This window comes from Marmota marmota, unplaced genomic scaffold (assembly GCF_001458135.2).
Source record: "Marmota marmota marmota unplaced genomic scaffold, marMar, whole genome shotgun sequence".
Taxonomy (NCBI): Eukaryota; Metazoa; Chordata; class Mammalia; order Rodentia; family Sciuridae; genus Marmota; species Marmota marmota.
In genome coordinates, this window is record NW_026000174.1 from 67,086,579 (window position 1) to 67,106,888 (window position 20,310).

The following is a 20,310-nucleotide window of genomic DNA, read 5'->3' on the forward strand; positions in this document are numbered from 1 at the left end:
CTGGTCTCAACACAAGGGCGGGGGTGGGGGTGGGTGGGGGGTGTTGGTGAGCCAGTCAGGTGAGAAGGCAGGGATCTGGCAGGTATTGGAGCACCAAATTGATTTCCGCTGCTGGCGGCAGGGAGGCCAGGCAGGGGCCTCTTCCCACCACTCATACAGGACATGCATGGTACACCGCACACAGGAACATCAGTACAGTCATCTTATGGGACAAAGGGGAATCCAGTCTCTAATTCGGTAACAAAAAATACTTGCATATTATTGTCATTAAAATGACTTTAAGGGCTGGGGATATAGCTTAGTTGATAGAGTGCTTGCCTCACATGCCCAAGGCCCTGGGTTCAATCCCCAGCACCAAAAATATAAAATGTTGGGAAAAAATTAACTTTTCAAAGGTGTCAACATTTGGAATACTGAAAGTGTTTTGCTTAACTCATTGCTGGGTGCCAGGGAAGGAGGCTTTTCTCCCAATTGGGTGAGGAGTAGCTTCAGTCTCAGCACAAGTCCTCTCTTTGGGCCTGTGCCCCCCAATAGTGGAAGAAACACTTCCTGAGTGGTCTGAAAGCTTTTTATGTCACTGTCTCACTAAAGCTCACCATGATTCCCATTTACAGATGGGGACACAGCTTATAGAGGCCAGGTAACTTGCACAGACAGACTAGAACCCAGGTTGTCTGACTCCAGCCTGGGCTCCTAACCAGATCCTAGAATTCCATACCCAGCCTCCAACCCCCATTACCAACCAGATGGTGGCACCCCAGCCCCTTCTCTGTATTCGGGGAAGACCAGCTTCCAGGACCCATGTCCTGCCTAGTCATGGAAACTCCAATTAAAAAGTAAGACCCCTCCAGGCCCTCCCTCCACCCTCTCCCACCCACTCTCTGAGCTGCCACACCTGAGCGGGCAGAGGGGTGCCCAGGGAAGCCTCCAAGGTTGCCCTCTACCACCTGCAGTAACTGTGCTCTTGAGGCCTCTGGCTGCAGGCTGGGTTTCACAAAAGGACACAGCCACATACCGGGGATTCACTTCCTGGGCTGCCTTCCTGCTCAGCCATGGCCAGGCCACTACAAGTCTTCCTGCTGGCTGGCCTTGGGACATGGCAGCTCCTAGGAGGGGTCCCTTCACACTGCATGTGCCTTTGTACACCCTCCCTTCATGACTAAACTCTCACCCTGTTGGAGTATCACCACATTTCTAAAAACAGATAGTCTTTATCTACAAGATGCCCCTCTTCCTCCATCTCCCATCCCCCATTTTACAACTCCTCCCCCCAAGGACAAACCCAGGCCGGGAGGCCAGCAGCTTACAAAGTTGCCTTTATTGGTTTCCTGCTGCCTCAGAGCATCAGGTCCATCCCTCCCAGGGATGTGGCATTTGAGGAGATAAATACTTATTTTGCCCCCCACGCTTTAGTGGGAGGAAGTTTAATAAAAATAGTAATATAATAATAATGACTATGATCAATAATAAAATGCCCCCTAGGTTCCCCTAATACACAGTTGGTTGAAGCTTCGAGAAAAAGGACCCCTCTTTCTGGGAAGGGACAAAGTATGCCTGGAGACCGCCCAGTGGCCCCCGACAGGTGTCCGACTCCCACGAGAAGCCTTATAAATACCCTCCCCATCCCGTCCCTTCCTTGGAATTATCTTCCCCCCTGGGCGGATTAGCTGACAGTGTCAATCTTGCTCCCAGTACCACCAAGCCCTTCCCAGAGAAGAGCCCCAGGGTCTGGTTCTCCCCCTCAGCTCCCTCTCCCCTCCTCTTCTTCTTGGTTCCTCCTTTATCCTTCCACTCTCCTCTGGATGCCCTCTCTCACCTTCCAATCCTTATTGTCTCTTCTTCCACTTCCTCTCCCCCTCTGGCCTCTCACCTTCTTCACCTACATCCTGCCTCCTCCTTTTTCTACTCTTTTCTCTGAATCAGAGCCTGTCTGTCCCACCCTGCCCTGAGCAGAGACCCTGACATGCCCCATCTTCTTCTCAGCTGGGGGCCAGTGTCTACACAAGACTCCTGACCTGCTCCCAGAGACCTTGTCCCTCTCCATCCTCCTCACCCTGACTCTTAAAAGCACCCCAGGACTTGCCACTGGAAGGAAGGGCTTTGGCACTGTCACCCCGGGGCACCAGGGCCTTTCTATTCCCAGTGGCCAGCATAGGCTGGGGATGGGAGCCAAGGGGAAAGGCAGGATGAGGGTAGGGAGTCAGGATCCTGAGCCCTGGGAACCCAGGCAAGCCTCCTGGGCACTGCCCGCCCAGGCCCTCCCTGAGTCCAATTTCCATGTGTCCGGGACCAGCCGGAGTCTGGCGTTCCTCAAGCTCTTTGCTCCCTCACATCCTTCTGTCTTGGGGTTGGGGTGGGCCCTGCAGAGTGCATCAAGGGAAGCTCTCTGACTCAGCAGCTGGTGGGAGGCTCCGGGGCCGCTCTGAGACCTAGAGGGAGAAAAGAAGCAGGGAGGAAGGGGCAGGGAAGATTGTCCTCAGCAGGCCAGTGCCTCCCAGAGGCCTCCCTAGGACCCATCACAGGGCCTTGGCAGAAGCTAGATGTGCAGTGTGGCAGGGATGGGAGTAAGTGAGTCACTGGAAGAACCTGGAGAACTCCTACTCAACCCTGAGGGAACCCAAAGTCCATCATTCATTCACTCCAATCGGCACCCAGTCAACAAACTGGCTTTACTCTGGGCAGAAGAACTTTGAAACCTGACTCCTACCAGCGAGGAGCCCACAGTCCACTAAAGAGCCTAGGTACCCAGAAGCAAACCAGAGCGAGGCAGGATACACAAGGAAAGGGGTGATGGGGTGGCAGTGACCACCTAACCAAGTGGCCAGGAAAACTTCCTCTCCCCTCCAGGATCAGTGGGCAGCCTGGGTGGCCTGGGTGTTAATCAGGTTGAAGACAGAGAAGGACATTCAAAGGAGGAGGGACTGTAGGGGCAAGAGCTTGAAAGTACAGAAGAACAAGGCAAGTCTGGGGTTCTGAGTGGCCCTGTGTGACGAGAGAGAGAGAGAGAGAGAGAGAGTGTGTGTGTGTGTGTGTGTGTGTGTGTGTTGGGAGACAGATGGAGAGGTGTCTGGAAGGTGAAAGAAACTGTCTTCCCTGCTTCTACACATTAAATTGCTCCTTCCTGACCTCTCTCCCAAACCAAAGGCTGGGTCTGAAGAATCCCAGGGGCTGGCGCTGGAGTTCAGTGGTATTATACTTGCCTAGCTCTGCATTCTGTCCCCAGCCCCAGATTGCCACCACCGACAAAAAAAAAAAAAAGAGAGAGAGACCCGAGGACTCCCCTCCCCCTGGGCACTTCCAATTCCAGGTAACATCACCTCATACCGATCTCACAGTATTACCTCATTTTATAGGTGAGGCAAGCCTAGGGAGATTGGGCTCCACTGGGGCACGCAGCTAGAACAGTCAGAGCGGCCTAGGCCCACCTGCCTCCAGGGGCCGAGGCAGATAAGATTCTGCCTGTCTTAGGGTTGAGGGCAGGGAAGGGCTCAGCTTGTCCTCTGGCCTCACAACATGGGCGCAGGGCTCAGAGGAAAACAGAATGCTTGACCTCTGGATAGGAGAGGGAAAAGCCCTCCCACTGGCTCACCTGTATCTGGGACGCTGCAGGACTCAGGGATCCCTGGGGGCAAGACACTGATTCGCTGGACAGAGAAGTCCAAGGTTTCCTCTTCACTGCTCCAGGAGCAGGATTGGGAAGAGAACAAAAGTGCCTAGGTCAGATTTGCGGGGTCCGAAGGGTTGGAGACTTGGGTGTGGACTACGGGAAGCTGCGGGGCTGCCCTTACTGGGGTCTGTGTCTCCAGGGAGGCCGTCACTGCCCATGGACGCAGGGCGCCGCGACGCCTCGGAGAAGCTGTGGGGCCGCTGCGGGCCGGAGCTGCGGGCACCTCGGCCCTTCTCTTCCGGAGCCTGTTAAGGGACAGTGCAGAAGGCTGGCAGCGGGAAGCACAACAGACGGGATGAACACACGGCTCCAGGCCAGGTATCAGAGGGATGAGTCACCGGCCTCAGCAGTCAGGTAATCAGAGGCCTGTGATTGGCTCGCGCTCACCCGAGAGCCCGGTGATTGGCTTGGCCCCACTAGGGAGGCTTGTGATTGGCTCCGGAGGACTTACTCGGGGCAGGTCCCGGGCGCTGTGCCTCCTGTCAGTAGGGCCCACGTGCACCAGGTGGTTGAAGTTGGTGGGCGGTGAGATAAGCTTGGAGCGCACAAAAGGGTCCTTCAGCATCTCCCTACGGGCAGAGGGGGCGTAAGGCGCAGGGCTGCCAAGCTGGTGCTCGCTCCGCCCCCAATGGTGGAAGGCTCCACCCAGCAGCGGCCCCGCATCGCGCTTGCGCACCTGCGCTGCTGCTGCCGCTGCTCCGGCGAAACACGGAAGAAGAAGCGGCGCTTACTCTTTGTGCGGAACAGCTGGCGCCGGCTGTTGTCGGTGAGGTCGGGGATGTCGAACTCGTCCTTCTCTGAGAGAGAAGCAGAGAGCTGGGGGTGGGCGTGTTCACAAGCCTGCAGGGCTCCGGTCAGCTGCACTTGGGGTCACCCCCCCACGTGTTCACCTGTGGACCCCCACGCTCCCTCACCTGCCAGCCGGTTCCTGAGGTAGGTCAGGCGGATCTTCTCGGTGCCATACAGGAAGAGGGAGCCCTCTGGGTTCAGGGGCCGCACCTGAGGCAGTAGGTGCCAGGGTCAGGCCGTGCCCCCAGCCCCACCACGTGCAGCCCCAGGGGTCTGGGCAGGCCTTCACCTTCTTGAGCGGCACCGTCTGGACCCATTCTGCTCTCCTCACGTCAAACACGTCAATGGCGTTCTCACTGAACACTGTCAGGTAAGGGGCTGTGTAACCTGCAGGAGGGAAACTGCCTGTACTGTGCAGCCCCAGGCAAGCCAGGAACCTCTCTGAGCTGGATCCCGCCTCCATTCCAGGGGAAGAACCCTGTGCCCTGTCACAGCACTGGGACTTCCAAGCCCCACGGCAAAGGTCCTTCCCTGAAGACGCAGGCTGCCCCGCCCTCTCCCTAAGGAGTGAGGTAACCAGGGAGCTCTCCCTACACGCCCCCAGCCCCCACGGCGCCCTTAAGTCTCCCAACAACTCCCAGCAGGTACCACATCACCCCCAACCTACAGAGGGACTGGAAACCCCAGAGGCATGTAATGGCCAAGGTCACCGGGCTGAAGAGGAGAGCTGGGATTTGGCCCCAGGCAGTTTGGGCCTAACACCTACGTGCTACACCCAACCTAGGCCCCACCCCAGAAGGGCCTTTGCTCGTGATGGAAGCTCTGTCCCTCTAATCTAGCCCTTATCCTGTCACTCCATGGATGCCCCAGACCACCTCAGTGCAAGTTGCTCCTGACATCCATAGCCCCTAGGGTGTGCTTGCCTGGGCTGGGTGCTGGATGTGGAGGAAGAAACCAGTCCCAACCTATTCTGCAGGCTCCCAGTGCACCAAACCAGTTGTGAAGTAGGAGAAAGGAGCCCAGAAAAGAGGTGGGGGAGCAAAGAGAAGCCAAGGACAGTGACAGGAGAGGGCACGACAAGGAGCCGGAAGGCAATAATGATGATGACAACAGTCATGGAGTGCCTGTTAGCACCAGGAGCTGGGTGCAGTGGTGCATGCCTATAATCCCAGCAAATTGGAGGTTGAGGCAGGAGGATATAGAGTTCAAAACCAGCCTCAGCAACGGCGAGTTGCTAAGCAGCTCAGTGAGACCGTGTCTCTAAATAAAATACAAAATAGGGCTGGGATGTGGCTCAGTGGTTAAGGGGCCCTGAGTTCAATCCTCAATACCAAACAAACAAAACAGTTGGCCATGGCTGGGCACTGTGGCTCACACCCCTAATCCTAGTATTTTGGGAGTTTGAGGCAGGAGGATCAAGAGTTCAAAGCCAGCTTCAGCAACAGGAAGGCACTAAGCAGCTCAGTGAAACCCTGTCTCTAAATAAAATACAAAAAAGGACTGGAGATGTAGCCCAGTGGTTGAGTGCCCTTGAGTTCAATCCCTGGTACTCCCTCCCTCCCCCCCCAAAAAAAGAGTTAGCCAGGTACAAGTGGAAGGAGGGCAGCACAGCACAGGGAGGGGAAAAGGAGAAACAAAGGAACAGAAGAGGAAAATCCCAGGTACAACACCCAGGCAGAACAGGACATGGCAGGCTCTGGCTGCAGTGCCAAGCTCAGGAGGTTGGGCAGAACCCTGTCTTCCTCAATACAGTGCAGTGCCCAGCCCCATCCAGCCAGGCCCTCCACTGGCCTTACCCCAGCCTGTGGGTGCTGCTGGCCACAGTAACTCGTGACTGCGTGACTTGCGGCCAGTGCCATCCACGTAGACTCCAGCAGTGGTGAAGAGCAGCAAGAGCTCATTAAGGCTGAGCTCCACAGCACCCAGGGCCTCACCTAGGCCTCCACGGGATGGTGGCAGCTCCTCTGGCACCAAGCCGGCCCCCAGCACCAAGGGTGCAGCCTCGTTGAGCAGTGGGTAGAGGGCGAAGGTACCAGCAGCACCCACACACAGCCGATCACCCAGTAGCCCCAGGCTCTGTACAGATGCAGGTGCCTGAAGCTCCCGGATGCGATGCTGCCAGGGCCCTGGTCCCGGGCCCAGCTGGTAGCAGAGCACCTGGCGCTTGATAGCTACACAGAGTACGGGAGTGCGGGCCTGCAGGATGCGCCCGGCTGTCAGCACCTGGCAGCCTCGGGACTCGGGGATCTTGGCACCTGTTGCATCAGTGCTTTCCAGCTCCGCGAGGGCAAAGAGACGCACGCTAGGGCCACGGCCGCACAGCACAACCAGCAGGCCTGCAGAGGGGCTGACAGCCAGCTGCTGCACCCGGCGGCACTCCCCCACCTGGAAGATGTCTGGGGAGTGGGGAAAAAAGCAGGTGGGTGAGAAGCAACCCAGTCCCCATCTTCCTCCATACCCTGGGACTGGCTCCATCCACCAACCCTGGCCCAACCCTTCATGTACCATTGCTATGCAGATGGATCACATAGAGCCCCTCCTCTGTGCCCAAGGCAAGCCGCTCCTGATCTGGGAGGGAAAGAGGGTCAAGGGTCAAAGGGCCAAACCAGATTGGGGAGTCAGGGCATTGGCTTGCCTTGCTGAGTCTCTGTTTCTTGAGGTGATGGGGGCGAGTATCCTGTTCACTGTCCTATCAGTGGGCAGGTCACTCCCACAGTCTGGGCTGACTTAAAGGGGAAGGGCCTCCATGGCAGGGGTCAGGGTGAGAGCCCCACCATCTTGAACTGTGGGATTCTAGGTACATCATGTCACCTTTTGGAACCTCCTTTTCCCCTTACATAAACTAAAGACCTGTAAACAGGTGCTGTGCAGAGGAGATGAAGTAGTGCGGGACAAGCACCAAGCACAACCTCTTGCCAAGGAACAACCTCAACCTCTGGCTCCAATGTGACCCAGGAGACCCACAGTCTCTCCTGTGGCTTCTACCCTAAGTAACTTGCATGGCTCCAGCTGGCTCAGGACCTCGGCTGCTGGGGAAGCCAAAGATCTCTGCTTCACTCCTGCTGAGGCCAGGCTCCCAGCTGAACCCAAGTGAATCTGTGGCAGCTCCACACTGGAGACATTGCGAGGCTTCAGGTGGTTCTGTGGCTCTTCCATGGTATGGTCACCCATCAGCTGGCAGGACAACCAGGACTGGGACCCTCGTTTATCTTTTTTTCCCCCAGTAGTGGGGATGGAAGCCAGTGGTGCTGTCCTACTGAGCTACATCCCAGTCATTTTTATTTTAAGACACAATCTTGCTAAGTTGCCCAGGCTGGCTTTGAACTTGTGATTTTTTTTTTTTTGCAGGGGGTGGGGGGGGATACTGTACTGGGTATTGAACCCAGGAGTATTTTACTACTGAGCTATATGACCAGCCTTTAAAATTTTTTTTTAAATATAGTCTTGCTAAGTTCCTGAGGATCTTGCTAAATTGCTGAGATTGGCCTTGAATTCGAGATCCTCCTGAGTCACTGTGATTACAGGAGTGCACCACCATTCCTGGCTCATTTGTCAATTTCTAAAGCCTTTGCTCCTCCAATCACTTGAGATTCTTTTAGTAAAAGCCGAAACTGAGGCACAGAGAAATGGAGTGGCAAGAAGCCAGGGCCCCTGGCTCTTCACATATCTGTGCCCACAGGCGGATTGAGAGTGTGTGTGTGTGTGCAGGATGGAGTCTGCAGCTCTTGGAAAGGGCACTGACAGTGGCCTTAATGACGATCTGGGCCAGCCTCTCCCTGCAGGCCTGGACTCTCTCCCCAACCTGCTTAGAGTTCCCTCAGCAAGAGGCTCACCGATGACAGCAGCGCAGAATGTGTGGGGCAGGAGTGGCAGCCCGTTGTCGTAGGCCTCCTTGAGTGTGTACACAGGCCGGGGCCTTGGCCGTGTGTCCAGCAGCAGGCGCTGCAGCTCACCCAGCACCTGCAGCCAGCGCTCCCGCTCTCCCTCACTCTCAGCCAGTAGCAGCACGGTGCAGGTGGTCGGTGGCACTGTTAGCTGGGAGGCCGTCACCTGTGGGTGGGAACCCAGGCCACAGGGCTGCAGGACGAGACCCATCCTGCCCTCCTCCCTGCACTCCTTCACCAGCCGAGGACTGTGCGCTTGCTGGGTGCAGTGCTAAGCACAGGACAGCAGAGGATAAGCCAGATAGTAGGGTCAGGCAGGCACTCAGCTGGCCCCAGGGCCACAGGGGGAAGGACAGGCATTGTGCAAATGCAAAGTAGGGCCCTACCCAGGCCCAGGGGACAAGCAGCTAACCAGGAGTTGGTCAACATGGTGAGCTCAGACCTGGGGCTGGCAAGTCCGCACAGGGCAAGAGAATATGAAGAACCAAAGAGGGGGCATGCATGAGCACACGGCACTTTGGGAACTGGAGAAGGTACTGTGTGGCTGGAGCAGAGAGAGGTGACAGGATAGAGGGTTGGGGAGGTCTGTGGGGTCAGATCCATGGGGACAAAGGCCCCAGCCTCAGAGCCCCCTGAGGGCAATGGGAAGCTATACAAGGGCCCTAAGCAAGGCAGCCCAGGAGCCTGTGTAGCCATTCACAAGGAGACAAACTGGACTGACCAAGGGAGCAGCTATGGCCAGAGTGGGGACGGCAAGGTGGACAGTGGTTGAATCCACCCTGCCCTAAGTACTCACCCTAAAGATGCGTGGCAGGTCCCTGGATTGGGCATGGATAACATCTGGGGCCAGGACTGGAGTGGCTGAGAACTGGGGATCCCTGGGAGGGGCATGGAGCAGGTCAGAGATTGCACTGTCCCTGGCTGCCCACCTCACCCAGTAGTCACTTAACCCTGTCCCACTGCCCGGCACCTACCTTAGGTCCAAGGTCTGCAGGAGGGCCCCACTGGCAGGGCTGACCCTCGGATCAGGTGCATCAAACAGCAGTAGGCGTGAGTCACTGAGGGCAGCATATACCCGCTGCCAGCCACGCCGGACGCCCGAGGGCCGTGGCACCTTTGGGAAGTAAGCATGGGAGGGCTGCGCGTGTCCTCAGCCCCTGTGCCCATCTTCCCTCTCCCCCAAGCCCCAGCTCACCGACAGGAAGCCCTCATAGGCAGTGCCCGTGCCTGTCTCAGGGTGCACTCCCAGGGCTGTGCGGAGGAGTTCAGGGGGCACAGGGCAGGGTGGGGCCTGGGGGGCGCAGGTTGAATGACAGAAGTAGCCACAGGCTGCAGGGGAAGCAGAGGAATAGGATGGTGTGAGGCTGGGTGGTGACAGCCCAGACCCAAGATTTGGGCCTTCCTAGCCCCCGTTCCCTTGAGGCCACAGCGGCACCTCAACTACCACCAACTGCCCATCAAATGAGAAAAGAAAAACTTGAGTGGTGGGAAATTTGACCAGGAAGCACCAATGACCCTTGTTGGAGACAAAGAGCCTGGGGGCATCAGGGCCATACCCCTCGGGCCTGGGGCCTAGCCGGGGAAATGGGTGAGTATGGAGTATGGGGTTCTCACCATCACAGGCCAGGCCCTGGCGGCCCAGGCCCAGCATCAGTGAGGTGCAGCGGAGACACTTGGTAGGGGACGAGAAGTTCCGGAGACGCAGTGCATGTGAGCCAGGCTGCAGAGGAGGGACACGCCATCACCCATGCCTGCCACACCCAGGGCTGGCTCTATAACCATCTGAGGCGTCAGGCAGGCAGACAAGGATTAACAGTGTCACAGTGCCCACTCTGAGGCCCAGTGGGACTATGGCAGTGCATTTGGCTACTGCCGCCACCACAAGCACGGTCTGCCTGTGGTGATGTCTGTGAAGAGTCCCAACATGGTGCATGGAGAGTGGCAGAATGGATTGGAGTCCCCATCCCACTTTGCCCCTCAAAGCACTGACCTTGGCAGGAGGAACTTCTGCAGGGGCAGTGGTGGCAGCAGGAGCTCTGGGGAACACAGCCTGCAGGAGGGACCTGAGTAGGTGAGACAGGCACGGGGCAGGGACATGGCCCAGCCCCCACTTACGGAATCCCCCGTCCTCACCCCCATGCGCAGGCTGCGGCGGCCCTCGGGCCTCAGCTCTGGCTCCGCCCCAGGCCTTGGGGCCTCTCCTGAGATGCCAGTGTCCTTGGCTGAGTCCTTCTGGGGATGGGAGAGGGAGGGACAATAGTCACGGCCTCTGCCTCTCCCTAGGACTCCTGCTCAGCCAGTCCCTCTATCTGGTTCTCACCTCTGCGTTCCAGAAGGACAGGAAGGGGATGAGGGAGTTTGAGGGCTTGGTATCTGCAAACAGAGAGCATGGGTCACTGGAGGTGGGGTTCCTGGCCGGAGGAAACAGAGGCAGCAATGGGGGATCTCAACTCCCAGCCTCGCCTCGTCAGCGGGGAAATGACCACAGGCCAGGAGGGAGGGTAGATGGCACACAGCAGGTGCTCAGTAAGTACTGGGTAACAGATGCTTGGCTTAGTTGCTGAGTGTGGGCAGACTTTTCTCTCCACAGCCCAGCCAGGCTGTCATGGGAGCCTCCTAGTGACCATGAGGTCAGGGTGGGGGACTGGCTACCAAGCAGGTGTGCTGTGACCACTCACCACCTGGCCCGCGGGCCCGCAGCTCCTCCCGCAGGGCAGCCAGCTCCTGCTGCAGGGCTCCACTCTGCTTCTCAGCCTCCTGCAGGCGTCTGGGAGGAAGCGGGAAAAGGCTTACCCCAGGCCTCCACGTGGGGCCCCGGCCCCCAACCCTGCCTGCCATTGGCCTCACCTCTCAGACTGCAGCTGGGCCTCCTGCACCTGCGTCAGCTGCTCCTGCAGATTCTGCTTGGCACGGATCTCAGCCTCCAGCGCTGACTGCAGCTCCAGCCGGGCAGAGGCCTCCATCTTTTGTAGCCGGCGCGCCTTCCACTGGTGGTCCTGGTGGCCACAGGGCAGCCTATAAGATGCCCTCTGGGCTTGGCTGCCTTAGAACTCCCTCTCACCAGACCACACGCTGCCTGTGCCACCTAGTCAGGTCCAAAGCCCTGGTTCTGCCACTCCCACCCCCACAGTGCAAATCTGGGGCTCACCAGAGGCCGGGTAGGGAGCGTTTGGGTGCCCACATTCCGCAAGGATTCCAGCTCTTCAGCCATCTTGGTGGCCAGGGCCTGCAGGTAGCCTCTAGAGACCTTCTCATCATTCACCCTGATTGGGAAGGGCTCAAGGTCATGGCCTGGGCCCTCAGCCCACCTGGGACACACCCCCCCCCCCGGCCTTGGTACCCACCAGCTGAGGATGTCTGCGATTTGGGCCTCCCAGTTGCTCTCGGTCTCCTGCCGCTCTCCCTCCAGCCGCTGCTTGCTCTTCAGCTCCTGTTCCAGCTCTTCTGCCAGCTGGTGCCAGGTGGAAGATGGCCTCAGTCCTCAGGAGGCCTAGCAGCCCTGGCTCTCTGCCAGCTCCCTAACCCCTGCCAGTCTCCTGACAGCTGTCCCCACCACCCTGAAGCCCATCTTCGTTCACCCTTCTCACTTGCTACAGCGTGCCCACCAGCACTCGCCCTGTCCTGCCTGTCAGTCGCCCAGTCCTCTCTGTCCACCCTGCTCACCCGCTCCTGCTCCCGGCTCAGTCGCTGGTTCTCCTCCTGCAGCCGGCACAGGGCCTCGTCCTTCTCTCCAGGCCTGGCGAGGAAAAGGCAGAGGTGGTGGTGACACCCAGCGAGGCTCGGGCCAGCCCTTCCCACCGTCCCTGCTGCCTGCTCACCCACGGCTGCGGGCCTGTTTCAGCTGTTCCTGCAAGGCTGCCACCTCCTTCCTCAGCTGGGCCTCCTGAGGTCCGCCTTCAGGCAGGCCTGTGCCGTTGGTCTCAGAGGCTGTGTGGACCGTCTTGAGGATGCGGAGGAGGGGTCAGGCAAGGCGGGCCCAAGCGGCCATGGCCCACTCCACCACAGGACAGGGGCTTGGTCAGGGACCCTGGTGGGAGTGCCTCTGGCCAGGGGCTGAAGCCTCACTACCTTGGCTGGGGAAGACTTCTTCTCAAGACTTCGCTCCCATTGTCCCTGGAGCTGTGCCACCTCCTGGCGCAGGGTAGCCACCTGGCCTTCCAGCTGTGAGGGGGTGCAGTCAGGCCAATGCTGGCCTTGCCACCCAAATCCCTCTACCCCAACTTGACAGATTCCCAGGCACTGCCAGGCACAGTGGGCTGGAGGAGGAAGTGGGTTCCCAGACACCCTTCCCCACCATGGTGCCCTGGCTCAGCTTCCACCAGCCACGTGTGGGACACAGAGGCATATGGTATTCCCAGCTCCTTGAACCAGGCTCTGCAGGCTTCCTCCTGAACACAGGCACAGGGCCCATTGCTGTTCCCTCCCGCTCCCATCACCCACCTCCCTTTGGGCATCCCAGGCTTCCTCTAGCTGGGAGCTCAAGGCTTGGATCCGGCTGGCTGAGGCCGCCTCTCTCTCCTGGGCCTCCTGCAGCTGCTGCAGCAACTCCTCCTGCCGGCCCTGGACTCTGCGCAGCTCCTGACCCTGCACCTGCAGCCCTGCCTGAGCCTCGGCCAGCTCCTAGGGAGCCAGGGGTGGGGAGCACGAAGTCAAGTCAAGGCACAGACCTCTGTAGTATGAGCCCAAGCCACTCACCCCCCTGACTTGGCTCTCACCTGCTGGAGCCGATCTTTCTCCTGCCACAGGTCACCGTCTTGGCTTGGGCTACCAGCAGGAGCCCCATCCATCTGGGACAAGTGGGCCTTGCTGTCTCTTAGCATCTCTGCAGGAACAGTCACTGACACCCGCATGTACTGACCTCCCCAGCCTCAGGGTACTCCACCACAGGATCTCACGGAACCTTCCCCACAGCCCAGGGGGTGGGTCTCCCAGGCATATTTTCCACACAGAGGCTAACAGCCTCTCCTCCAAGACCATATGGCATGGGCAGAGCAGGTGCAGGATGGGGATACAGGGAGGACACGGCCTGTGCTGGGAAGGGGGAGCGATACCTGCCAGCCTCCCCTGCAGAGTTTGCACTTCTGTCCGCAGCCGCGCCAGCTCCTGGTGGTCTGAGCAGCCGTGCAGGGCCTCTGGCAGGGAGGGCCCACAGTGAGCAGCTCGTCCTGCAGCAGCAGCCCCCAGGGCTGGAACCCTCAGCCTGACCCAGCTGCCCCTTACCTTGGTGCTTCCAGCCCAGCTCCACCTTATCCTGCTCCAAATGGCAGAACTTCTCCAGGGCAGCCCCAGGTTCAGATCTGCTCTCAGAAGCGGAACTAGAGGAGGACAGGGCAACTCGAGTTACCAGAAACTTCACCCCCAAAGCCTCCTCCATCCTCCTGCTTCCATTCATCCTAGAAATACCCACTGAATGCCAGCTCCATTCCCAGGACTGGGCTCTGTGCCAGAAAGAGAGAGAGATCAACCCAGGCCTTCAGGAGACCCTGGGCCATCCTGGCCCTCACAAGCAGGGTGACCTGGACAGTCATTTAACATCTGAGCCTCAGTTTTCACACAGCAAAATGGAGGCCCAGGTAAGATGGGCCCACTGGCCCCGCACCCAGCACTCAGTGGGTCTTCAGCATGTACTGCTCAAAGCACTCCTCCCATCTCACGGCACTTTACACTGGGCCCTCGCTTTAGTCTTGGGCCAGCTCCAGAAATGGACATCCTCCCATCCATTTTACAGAGGTACAAATTGATGCTCAGGAGAAGCAGGAGCCCTCCAAACTGCAAGTCTCTCCTCTGAGTCCGATGTATTCCAAGCCTGCCATGTAGGGCATCATGAAGGCCACATGCTAGCATGTGGCTGCAGGATATGGGCATGGCTTTGCCTGGACCCTAAGGATGTGAGGCTCACTGCCACATGCTGGTTCTGGGAAGTCATTGGAATGACTTCCAATGACTTCCAAAGGCTGGAGCCCTTTCTCAGCCTCTTGATGAACAATGCCCCCAGCTTCCCAGCAGGTGTGTGACGACTAGACTCACCAGCTGGAGGTATAGGTGAAGCCCACGAACGGCAGGTGGTGGCCTGAGAAGGCCCCATGGGAGGGTGGTGGCAGGGTACCCTGCAAGAGAGGGAAGGAGAGTCAGAACCAGCAGGCACAACTCCAGGCTGACGCTCAAGAACCAGGAGACCCCAGAAACGGGCATGTCAACCTCTTCCTGCTCAGACATGAACCCAGGGGGACAAAACCAATCACAACTCCCGTAAGTCCTCGAGGCTGTGGTGTTCAGGGGCTGCTGGGTGTTCTCTTCTGGTTAACAGGAAGACCTGGCTTTCATGTGGTACATCCACCTCAGTGCAGGAGAGCCAACCAGGTGAACCCTAACTCTCGTGAGCCCCCAAAGGCCTCACCCAGGCCAGCGACTGTTTAGGGAACCTCTGGGGAGTCTCACAGGCCTCATAGGGCAGGGCAGCCCCCTCCTGCAGTGGCATGTGCCACTCACTGGATGGTTGAGAGTGTCGTCATCCACATCAAAGTTGGAGGTGTCCATAGGCCCTCGAAGCTCAGGGATATAGGGGGCAGTGCTGTTCGCCAGGCGCTCCCAGTCCACGCCTTGGAAGAAGGGGTGGTTCCGGAAGTCATCCAGCCCGCCACAACCCAGCCGCTCCTCCTGGCGGCACAGCAGCCGGCGGATCAGGTCTTGGGCACTGGCTGGCACATCAGGCATATCTGAGGGGAACTGCAGGTGGTCCTGTGGGCCAGAGCAGGGGCCAGGCAGGTCAGGCCAGGGGCCCACCTTGGCCTGCAGCTGTTCCACTGTCTCCCCAGAATCCCAGGGTCCAGTGGCCAGACCTCATGGTTCATGATCTTGCCATAGGTTTCCACCAGGGATTCAGCATAGAAAGGTGTTTCCCCGAAGAGCAGCTCGTAGGCGCAGACTCCCAGGGACCACCAGTCGCACTGCGGGCCGTAGTGGCCCTTGCCCTCCTCCATGGCCTGTAGGATCTCAGGGGAGATGTAGTCTGGTGTCCCTACTGCCACCGATGAATCCACCTGCGGGTGTTGGTGTCAGATGCTATGAGGATACTTCCAGGCTTGGCTGGGCCTGCTAGGCCCTCACCCGGGCCTGGGGCCACACTCCTCAGAGGCGGGCTGCCCTAGTGCCCCCTGTTCCCCTGAGAATTTGACCCCTCCAGTTCCCACTCTGGGCGTGGTCCTTACCATACCACTGTTGTTGAGACGCAGGCAGGAGCCGAAGTCAGCCAGGCGGATGTGCCCGTTCATGTCCAGAAGGACATTGTCTGGCTTGACATCCCTGGAGGGGGGCAGGGAGAGTGAGGGATGGCTCCATGTGGATGCCCATTTAAGGCATGTGTCCAGGTGCCACCTGCTCTACCCACGTGTGTTCCTGAGGGCACTCATGAGCCTAGTGTGTGCGTGCATGCAAGAAGAGAGAAGGCTGGTGGCCAGGAGGAAGATGGTGGCTACCTTGGGGAAAAGTCCCACAAGAATGGCCCTGGGACAAGCTGCAGGGGATGCAGGGCTACCTGCAGACCTGACCACCCTCACAGCTCTACCACCCGCTAGCTGGGTCATCTTGAACTGGGGGCTTGCCTGTGCTTAGCTATGGCTTCTTTCACTGTGAAAGGGACACACTGCATCCCCACCTCAGAGGGCTTTTTGGAAGGAGGAGTCAAGAGAAACTTACAAAGTACCCTGCACAGTGCTGGGTACATGGCAATGCCATACCCCAGCAGTCACCAGGGGCTGGCCGGGCAGCAGGGGCCTTGAGGGCCTTACCTGTGGACATAGCCCAGCTGGTGCAGTGAGTGGATGGCCAGCACCATCTCTGCCAGGTAGAACTGAGCAAGCTCAGGGGGAAGGCGGTCCTCAAAGCGGCTCAGCAACGTGAGGAGGTCCCCGCCAGCGTAGTAGTCCATCACCAGGTACTGCCCAAAGTGCAGGGAGAATCAGAATAGGAGGAGCGCCCCCCTGGGGCACTGGGAAGGCAGGGCCTGGCCTCCAGAGAGCTCAGGGGTGGCCAGCTCCCAGCCAGACTCAGCAGGAGGCTCCAGGCCCAGGAACTGGTGAGAAGAGGCTGCCTCCTGGTCTGAGTGGGACCCAGTGCCCTGGCCCCCAAGGGGCTTCTCCTTGTCCCCAGGCAAGATCTGCCCCCACTCCCAAGTGTCCTACCAGGTACTCCTCATCCTGGAAGGCATAGTGCAGAGCAGTCACCCAGCGGCTGTCCCCCTTCACCAGAACGTCCCGCTCCTCCCGGAAACAGGCGGTCTGTAACAGGTTTCGGGGAGCAGAGAGCAGTTAGGATCAGAGCCTAGGAAAGACCCTCATCAGTTCAGGGGATGGTGAAGGACTCATAAGCCTCGGGGCTGAGATTGAGGGTACAGCTCTGCTCTGCCCCAGGCTGACCTTGGATGAGCCAAACCCATGCTTTAAGGCTCTGGGCCTCTGTTACCTACAGAAAATGGGAACAACTCTGCCCACTCTTCAGAAAGGTTTACTGTGCCAGGCTAGGTAGCCCACGCCTACTATCCCAGCAACTCAGGAGGCTGAGGCAGGAGGATCGCAAGTACAAGGCCAGCCTCAGCAACTTGGCAAGGCCCTGAGCAACTTGGTGAGACCCCTGTCTCAAAATAAAAAGGGCTGGGGATGTGACTCAGGCTTATTGTGAGGAAGGGACATGAGATGGGTGGCTGTCGAGGATGGAATCCTTTGCCTGCTCGGCAGCGAGGTCCTGCCCTGCCCCTTCCCCTGAGTGCCTCGCGGGTCTTGCTGGCAGCACACGCTTCCTCTGCCCATCTGTAGGTTTCCCGAGACCAGAGCCCACACTGACCTCGGCCCTCTTCAGCATCTCCCATTTGTGCAGCATTTTCATGGCAAAAATCTGCCCACTGTCCCTCTGCCTCACCACAGCAACCTGAGAACACAGGGAGAAGTGGGGTCAGCCAGGTCAGGTGCAAATCCCCTGTCCCCTCCCACCCCAGGCCCTTTGCTCACCTCCCCAAAGGCCCCTCGGCCGATCACCTTCAGGATCTCAAAGTCATCTCGCTGTAGACGGAGTTCTTTCACCTTGGTTACAAAGGGACTGGCTGAGGGGACAGAGCAGGTAGCTCAGTGAGCTGTGAGAGGGCCAGCTTCCTCTCTCACCTGGGGAAAGCTGGGAGGTGCCACTCCCATGAGGCCAGGGCAGGGAGGACCTTCCCAGGGACAGCCAAGGGGCTGATAAGGCCTGGAGCCCCTTCAGCATTGGCCAGGAAGCTGCAGGGGAAGGTCCTGGCTCAGCAGACTCCACCTGGCCCCCACCTCCCTGACTCCAGGCAGCCTCCATCCCTGACAGGACATGTAATCCTCCCAGCCTGGGGCCTAACCCTGGTCGGCCAGGTCACCCTGGGGAGGATGAGGACACCGTTCCAACCCCCAGCTCACAGTTCTTGGCCCCTAACAGGGTCAGCCAGGGGCCTGTATTGGGAAACTGGACAAGTGACATTCCTTGTCCCCAGAGAGGCTTCTCTACCATTCAGGAACTGTGAGCCTGGGTCTAGGGTCCCTGTAGGTGCAGAAGTACTTGGCTGAGGTGAGGTGGGGCAGCCTGGAGGGCAGGGAGGGTTCTGCGAGGTTATGGGAGGACAGTCTGTGTTCCCCAAGTGGGGCTCCCTGGTCTGGAGACATAAATACCAGTCATCTCAGGTGCTCACAAGACTCAAAAACAGGTCCACAAACCCCTTTCTGGCACCTGAGGGTCCCCTCCAGGCTGACCAGCCCTGCTGAGCTCGCACTCAGGGTCCCCTCCAGACTGACCAGCCCTGCTGCTCTGAGTCCTCTCTCTCTCTCTCTCTGGATGGGGCTTGTGGCTGGCCAAGAGCCTCCCCCTGTGTCACAGTCTCTGATAACTCCAAGAGGGACATCTCCAGTCACTCCCAGGCCCTCTCCAGGCCACAGGCCCGGGGCCAGGGGGATTGGGTCTTTGGAACAGAGGGAGGGAAGCAGGAGCAACCAGTCAGGATTGGGGGCAGCTGCGGTCTGGCGCCCTGCCTCAGTTTCCCCCTGCCAGGAGGTGAACTCCCTGCCAGCTGGGCGGGCCTGTGGGTGGGACGGAGAGCTGCTCCACAGGTTTATCAGGCAGAACCCCCGCAGTGGGGGTGGTGTGGAAACCTCATTACAGAAATTAATTGTCTCTTTCCCAGATCTGTGCATAGAGCTAGGGAGGAGCCACCACAGGCCTCCAAGGGGGAACGGAGGCCAGGGCAGTTCCCCGCCAGCCAGATGGGCCAAGGCTTGGGGTCCAGAACCAGGAGGACCCACGCCCCCAGGACAGGAGGCTCAGTGCCCCAGCCTTGCCACAGGGGATGGGGGCTCTGGGCAGGAGCAGGAGCAAGTTAGGGCAGGAGAGGAGTGAGTCACGCCCTTGGAGTTACCTCGGGAGATGTCAACAGACAGGCCCCCACGCTAGGGTCCTAGGCAGAGATGCCAGGCGCAGGTTAGGGAGGAGCACACGCATGTGTGCAAACACACACACGTGGGTGTGGGCATTATGGGGGAGGGGTGCGTGATGACAACACAGTCAGAAACACTAGCATAATATGTGCGAGTCCTGGGTAGACCAGCAGGCAACAGGGGCAGGGCCCCGACTGCCCCCACCCCAGATGCAAGGAGCAAGTCTAGGTGGCAGGCCTCCGACAGTACCAGGTGGAACCTTGTGCCTGTCCACAGCTCAGGAGCGCCAGGAACGCTAGTCACCCACTGGGCAAACACCCCACCTCACCCCACCCTCCAGGCTGGGTCCCCATGTCCTGGCCAGGTGTGACCAGGGAACCCTCGGGCTGGCGCCAGTGCCCACGCTGGGTTCAGGGTCACCCCCTTGCCAGCCACTCCCAGTGATTCAGATGAGTCAACCAGGAAAGGGCGCAGACCCACCTCCAGCCAGGTCCCCCTCTCTAGCCCTCAGGAACCGGCCCTCAGGAAGCACATTGCACATAGGGGGAGTCCAGGCTGGGTGGACTGTGTGCAGGGTGTGGGGTGTCTGCCAATATGAGCACCTACAGGTCTGTGAATGTGTAGGACAGTCAGAGGGATCCAGGTGTTCCACAGCACGGCAGGCAGGGCTCCCTGGGTCCCTTCATGAGCAGCATGTGTCTCAATGTGCGGGTGAGGAATGAGGGAGACTAAGAAAGCCTGTGTGTCTGTGTGACACGCAGAGGGGTCCTGGCTGGGGCAGGAATCTTATACATAAGGTTGAGGAGAGTGTGTATTAGGTATATACGTCTGTGGTCTACACCTGGGGACAAGTTTGTGTGTGACTGTGTTAAGTACGTGTTGTGTATTTGCTGGGGTCTGGGAGTGAGAACCAGCGTGTGTGAGTGACGTTGAGATGTTAAGGTGAATCAGTAGGTCAGCCCTGGGGTCCGGGGACACGTGTTAGAGCCAAGTGCGGGGATGGGGAGAGTCTTCAAGGGGAGTCTCTAGGGTGTGCATTACTGCGGGAGGGCATGAGGAGGTGGAATACGCGGGGGTCCCAGAGCGGTGTCCCTAGGGCAGCTCGTCCACCCTCCACCCCGTGCCGCCCTGGCTACTCACCCCAGCTCAGGAACTGCGCCACATTGCGCTCCCGACGCAGGGGGGCGCTGCTGAGCTCGTGGTGCAGCCCCAGCAGCAGATCCAGGAGGCCCATGGCCAGCTCAGAAGGGGTCAGTGAATGAATGAGTCCCTCCACCCCAGAACCTGGCCCCCAGCCGGTCTGAGCAGTCAGGCCACTGTCTTTCTTTTCCCTCTTCCCAAAGTGTNGTCCGTCGGTCCGCGCGGCCTCCCCCCACCCTCCCGCCCTCCCCGCTGTCACCTTCCTCCGCTGCCGCCCGCGCACCCTCACCTGGGCGCCGCGCCCCGCCCTCCTGCCCGCCCCCCGACGGACGGGCAGGTGCGCGCCGGCCAATGGGAGCTGCGGCTGAAGGCGAAGGTGGGAGGGTGGAGG

The 20,310-nt window shown here is 59.1% G+C and overlaps 1 protein-coding gene across 4 annotated transcripts; it reads right to left on the reverse strand.

Annotated features, from left to right (window-relative positions):
- Positions 1–1,300: 1,300 nt before the first annotated feature.
- On the reverse strand, positions 1,301–20,023 carry Cdc42bpg (CDC42 binding protein kinase gamma). Of its 4 annotated transcripts, none has more exons than XM_015507057.2 (37): positions 19,920–20,023; positions 17,343–17,434; positions 17,179–17,262; positions 16,521–16,616; positions 16,128–16,276; positions 15,549–15,642; positions 15,180–15,380; positions 14,830–15,078; positions 14,368–14,447; positions 13,561–13,655; positions 13,392–13,472; positions 13,056–13,162; positions 12,781–12,960; positions 12,409–12,501; positions 12,159–12,280; positions 12,004–12,076; positions 11,685–11,791; positions 11,489–11,603; positions 11,188–11,336; positions 11,019–11,107; positions 10,661–10,713; positions 10,474–10,572; positions 10,331–10,390; positions 9,955–10,060; positions 9,536–9,669; positions 9,315–9,454; positions 9,137–9,218; positions 8,290–8,506; positions 6,962–7,024; positions 6,253–6,852; positions 4,746–4,843; positions 4,582–4,666; positions 4,344–4,464; positions 4,119–4,236; positions 3,789–3,912; positions 3,590–3,675; positions 1,301–2,429 (listed from the first exon to the last, which is right to left on the reverse strand). In XM_015507057.2, the coding sequence occupies exons 1-37, from the start codon at positions 20,011–20,013 to the stop codon at positions 2,373–2,375; spliced, it is 4,593 nt and encodes a 1,530-aa protein (XP_015362543.2). In that variant the 5' UTR covers positions 20,014–20,023; the 3' UTR covers positions 1,301–2,372. The 4 variants fall into 4 exon arrangements, with proteins under 4 accessions (XP_015362543.2, XP_048645069.1, XP_048645068.1 ...); XM_048789112.1 differs by having other exon boundaries at positions 3,590–3,678; XM_048789111.1 differs by having other exon boundaries at positions 9,315–9,478.
- Positions 20,024–20,310: the final 287 nt, after the last annotated feature.

Bases quoted from the DNA above. Each gene is read 5' to 3' on its own strand.
- Cdc42bpg (XM_048789110.1), bottom strand. From the start codon at position 20,013: ATGGGCCTCCTGGATCTGCTGCTGGGGCTGCACCACGAGCTCAGCAGC. The intron at 9,479-9,535 runs GTGAGCTGGGGC...GGACACGCGCAG, and splicing joins CCTATGAGGGCTTCCTGTCG to CCCTCCCATGCTTACTTCCC. The intron at 9,219-9,314 runs GTAGGTGCCGGG...TGCCCCTCCCAG, and splicing joins CTGCAGACCTTGGACCTAAG to GGATCCCCAGTTCTCAGCCA.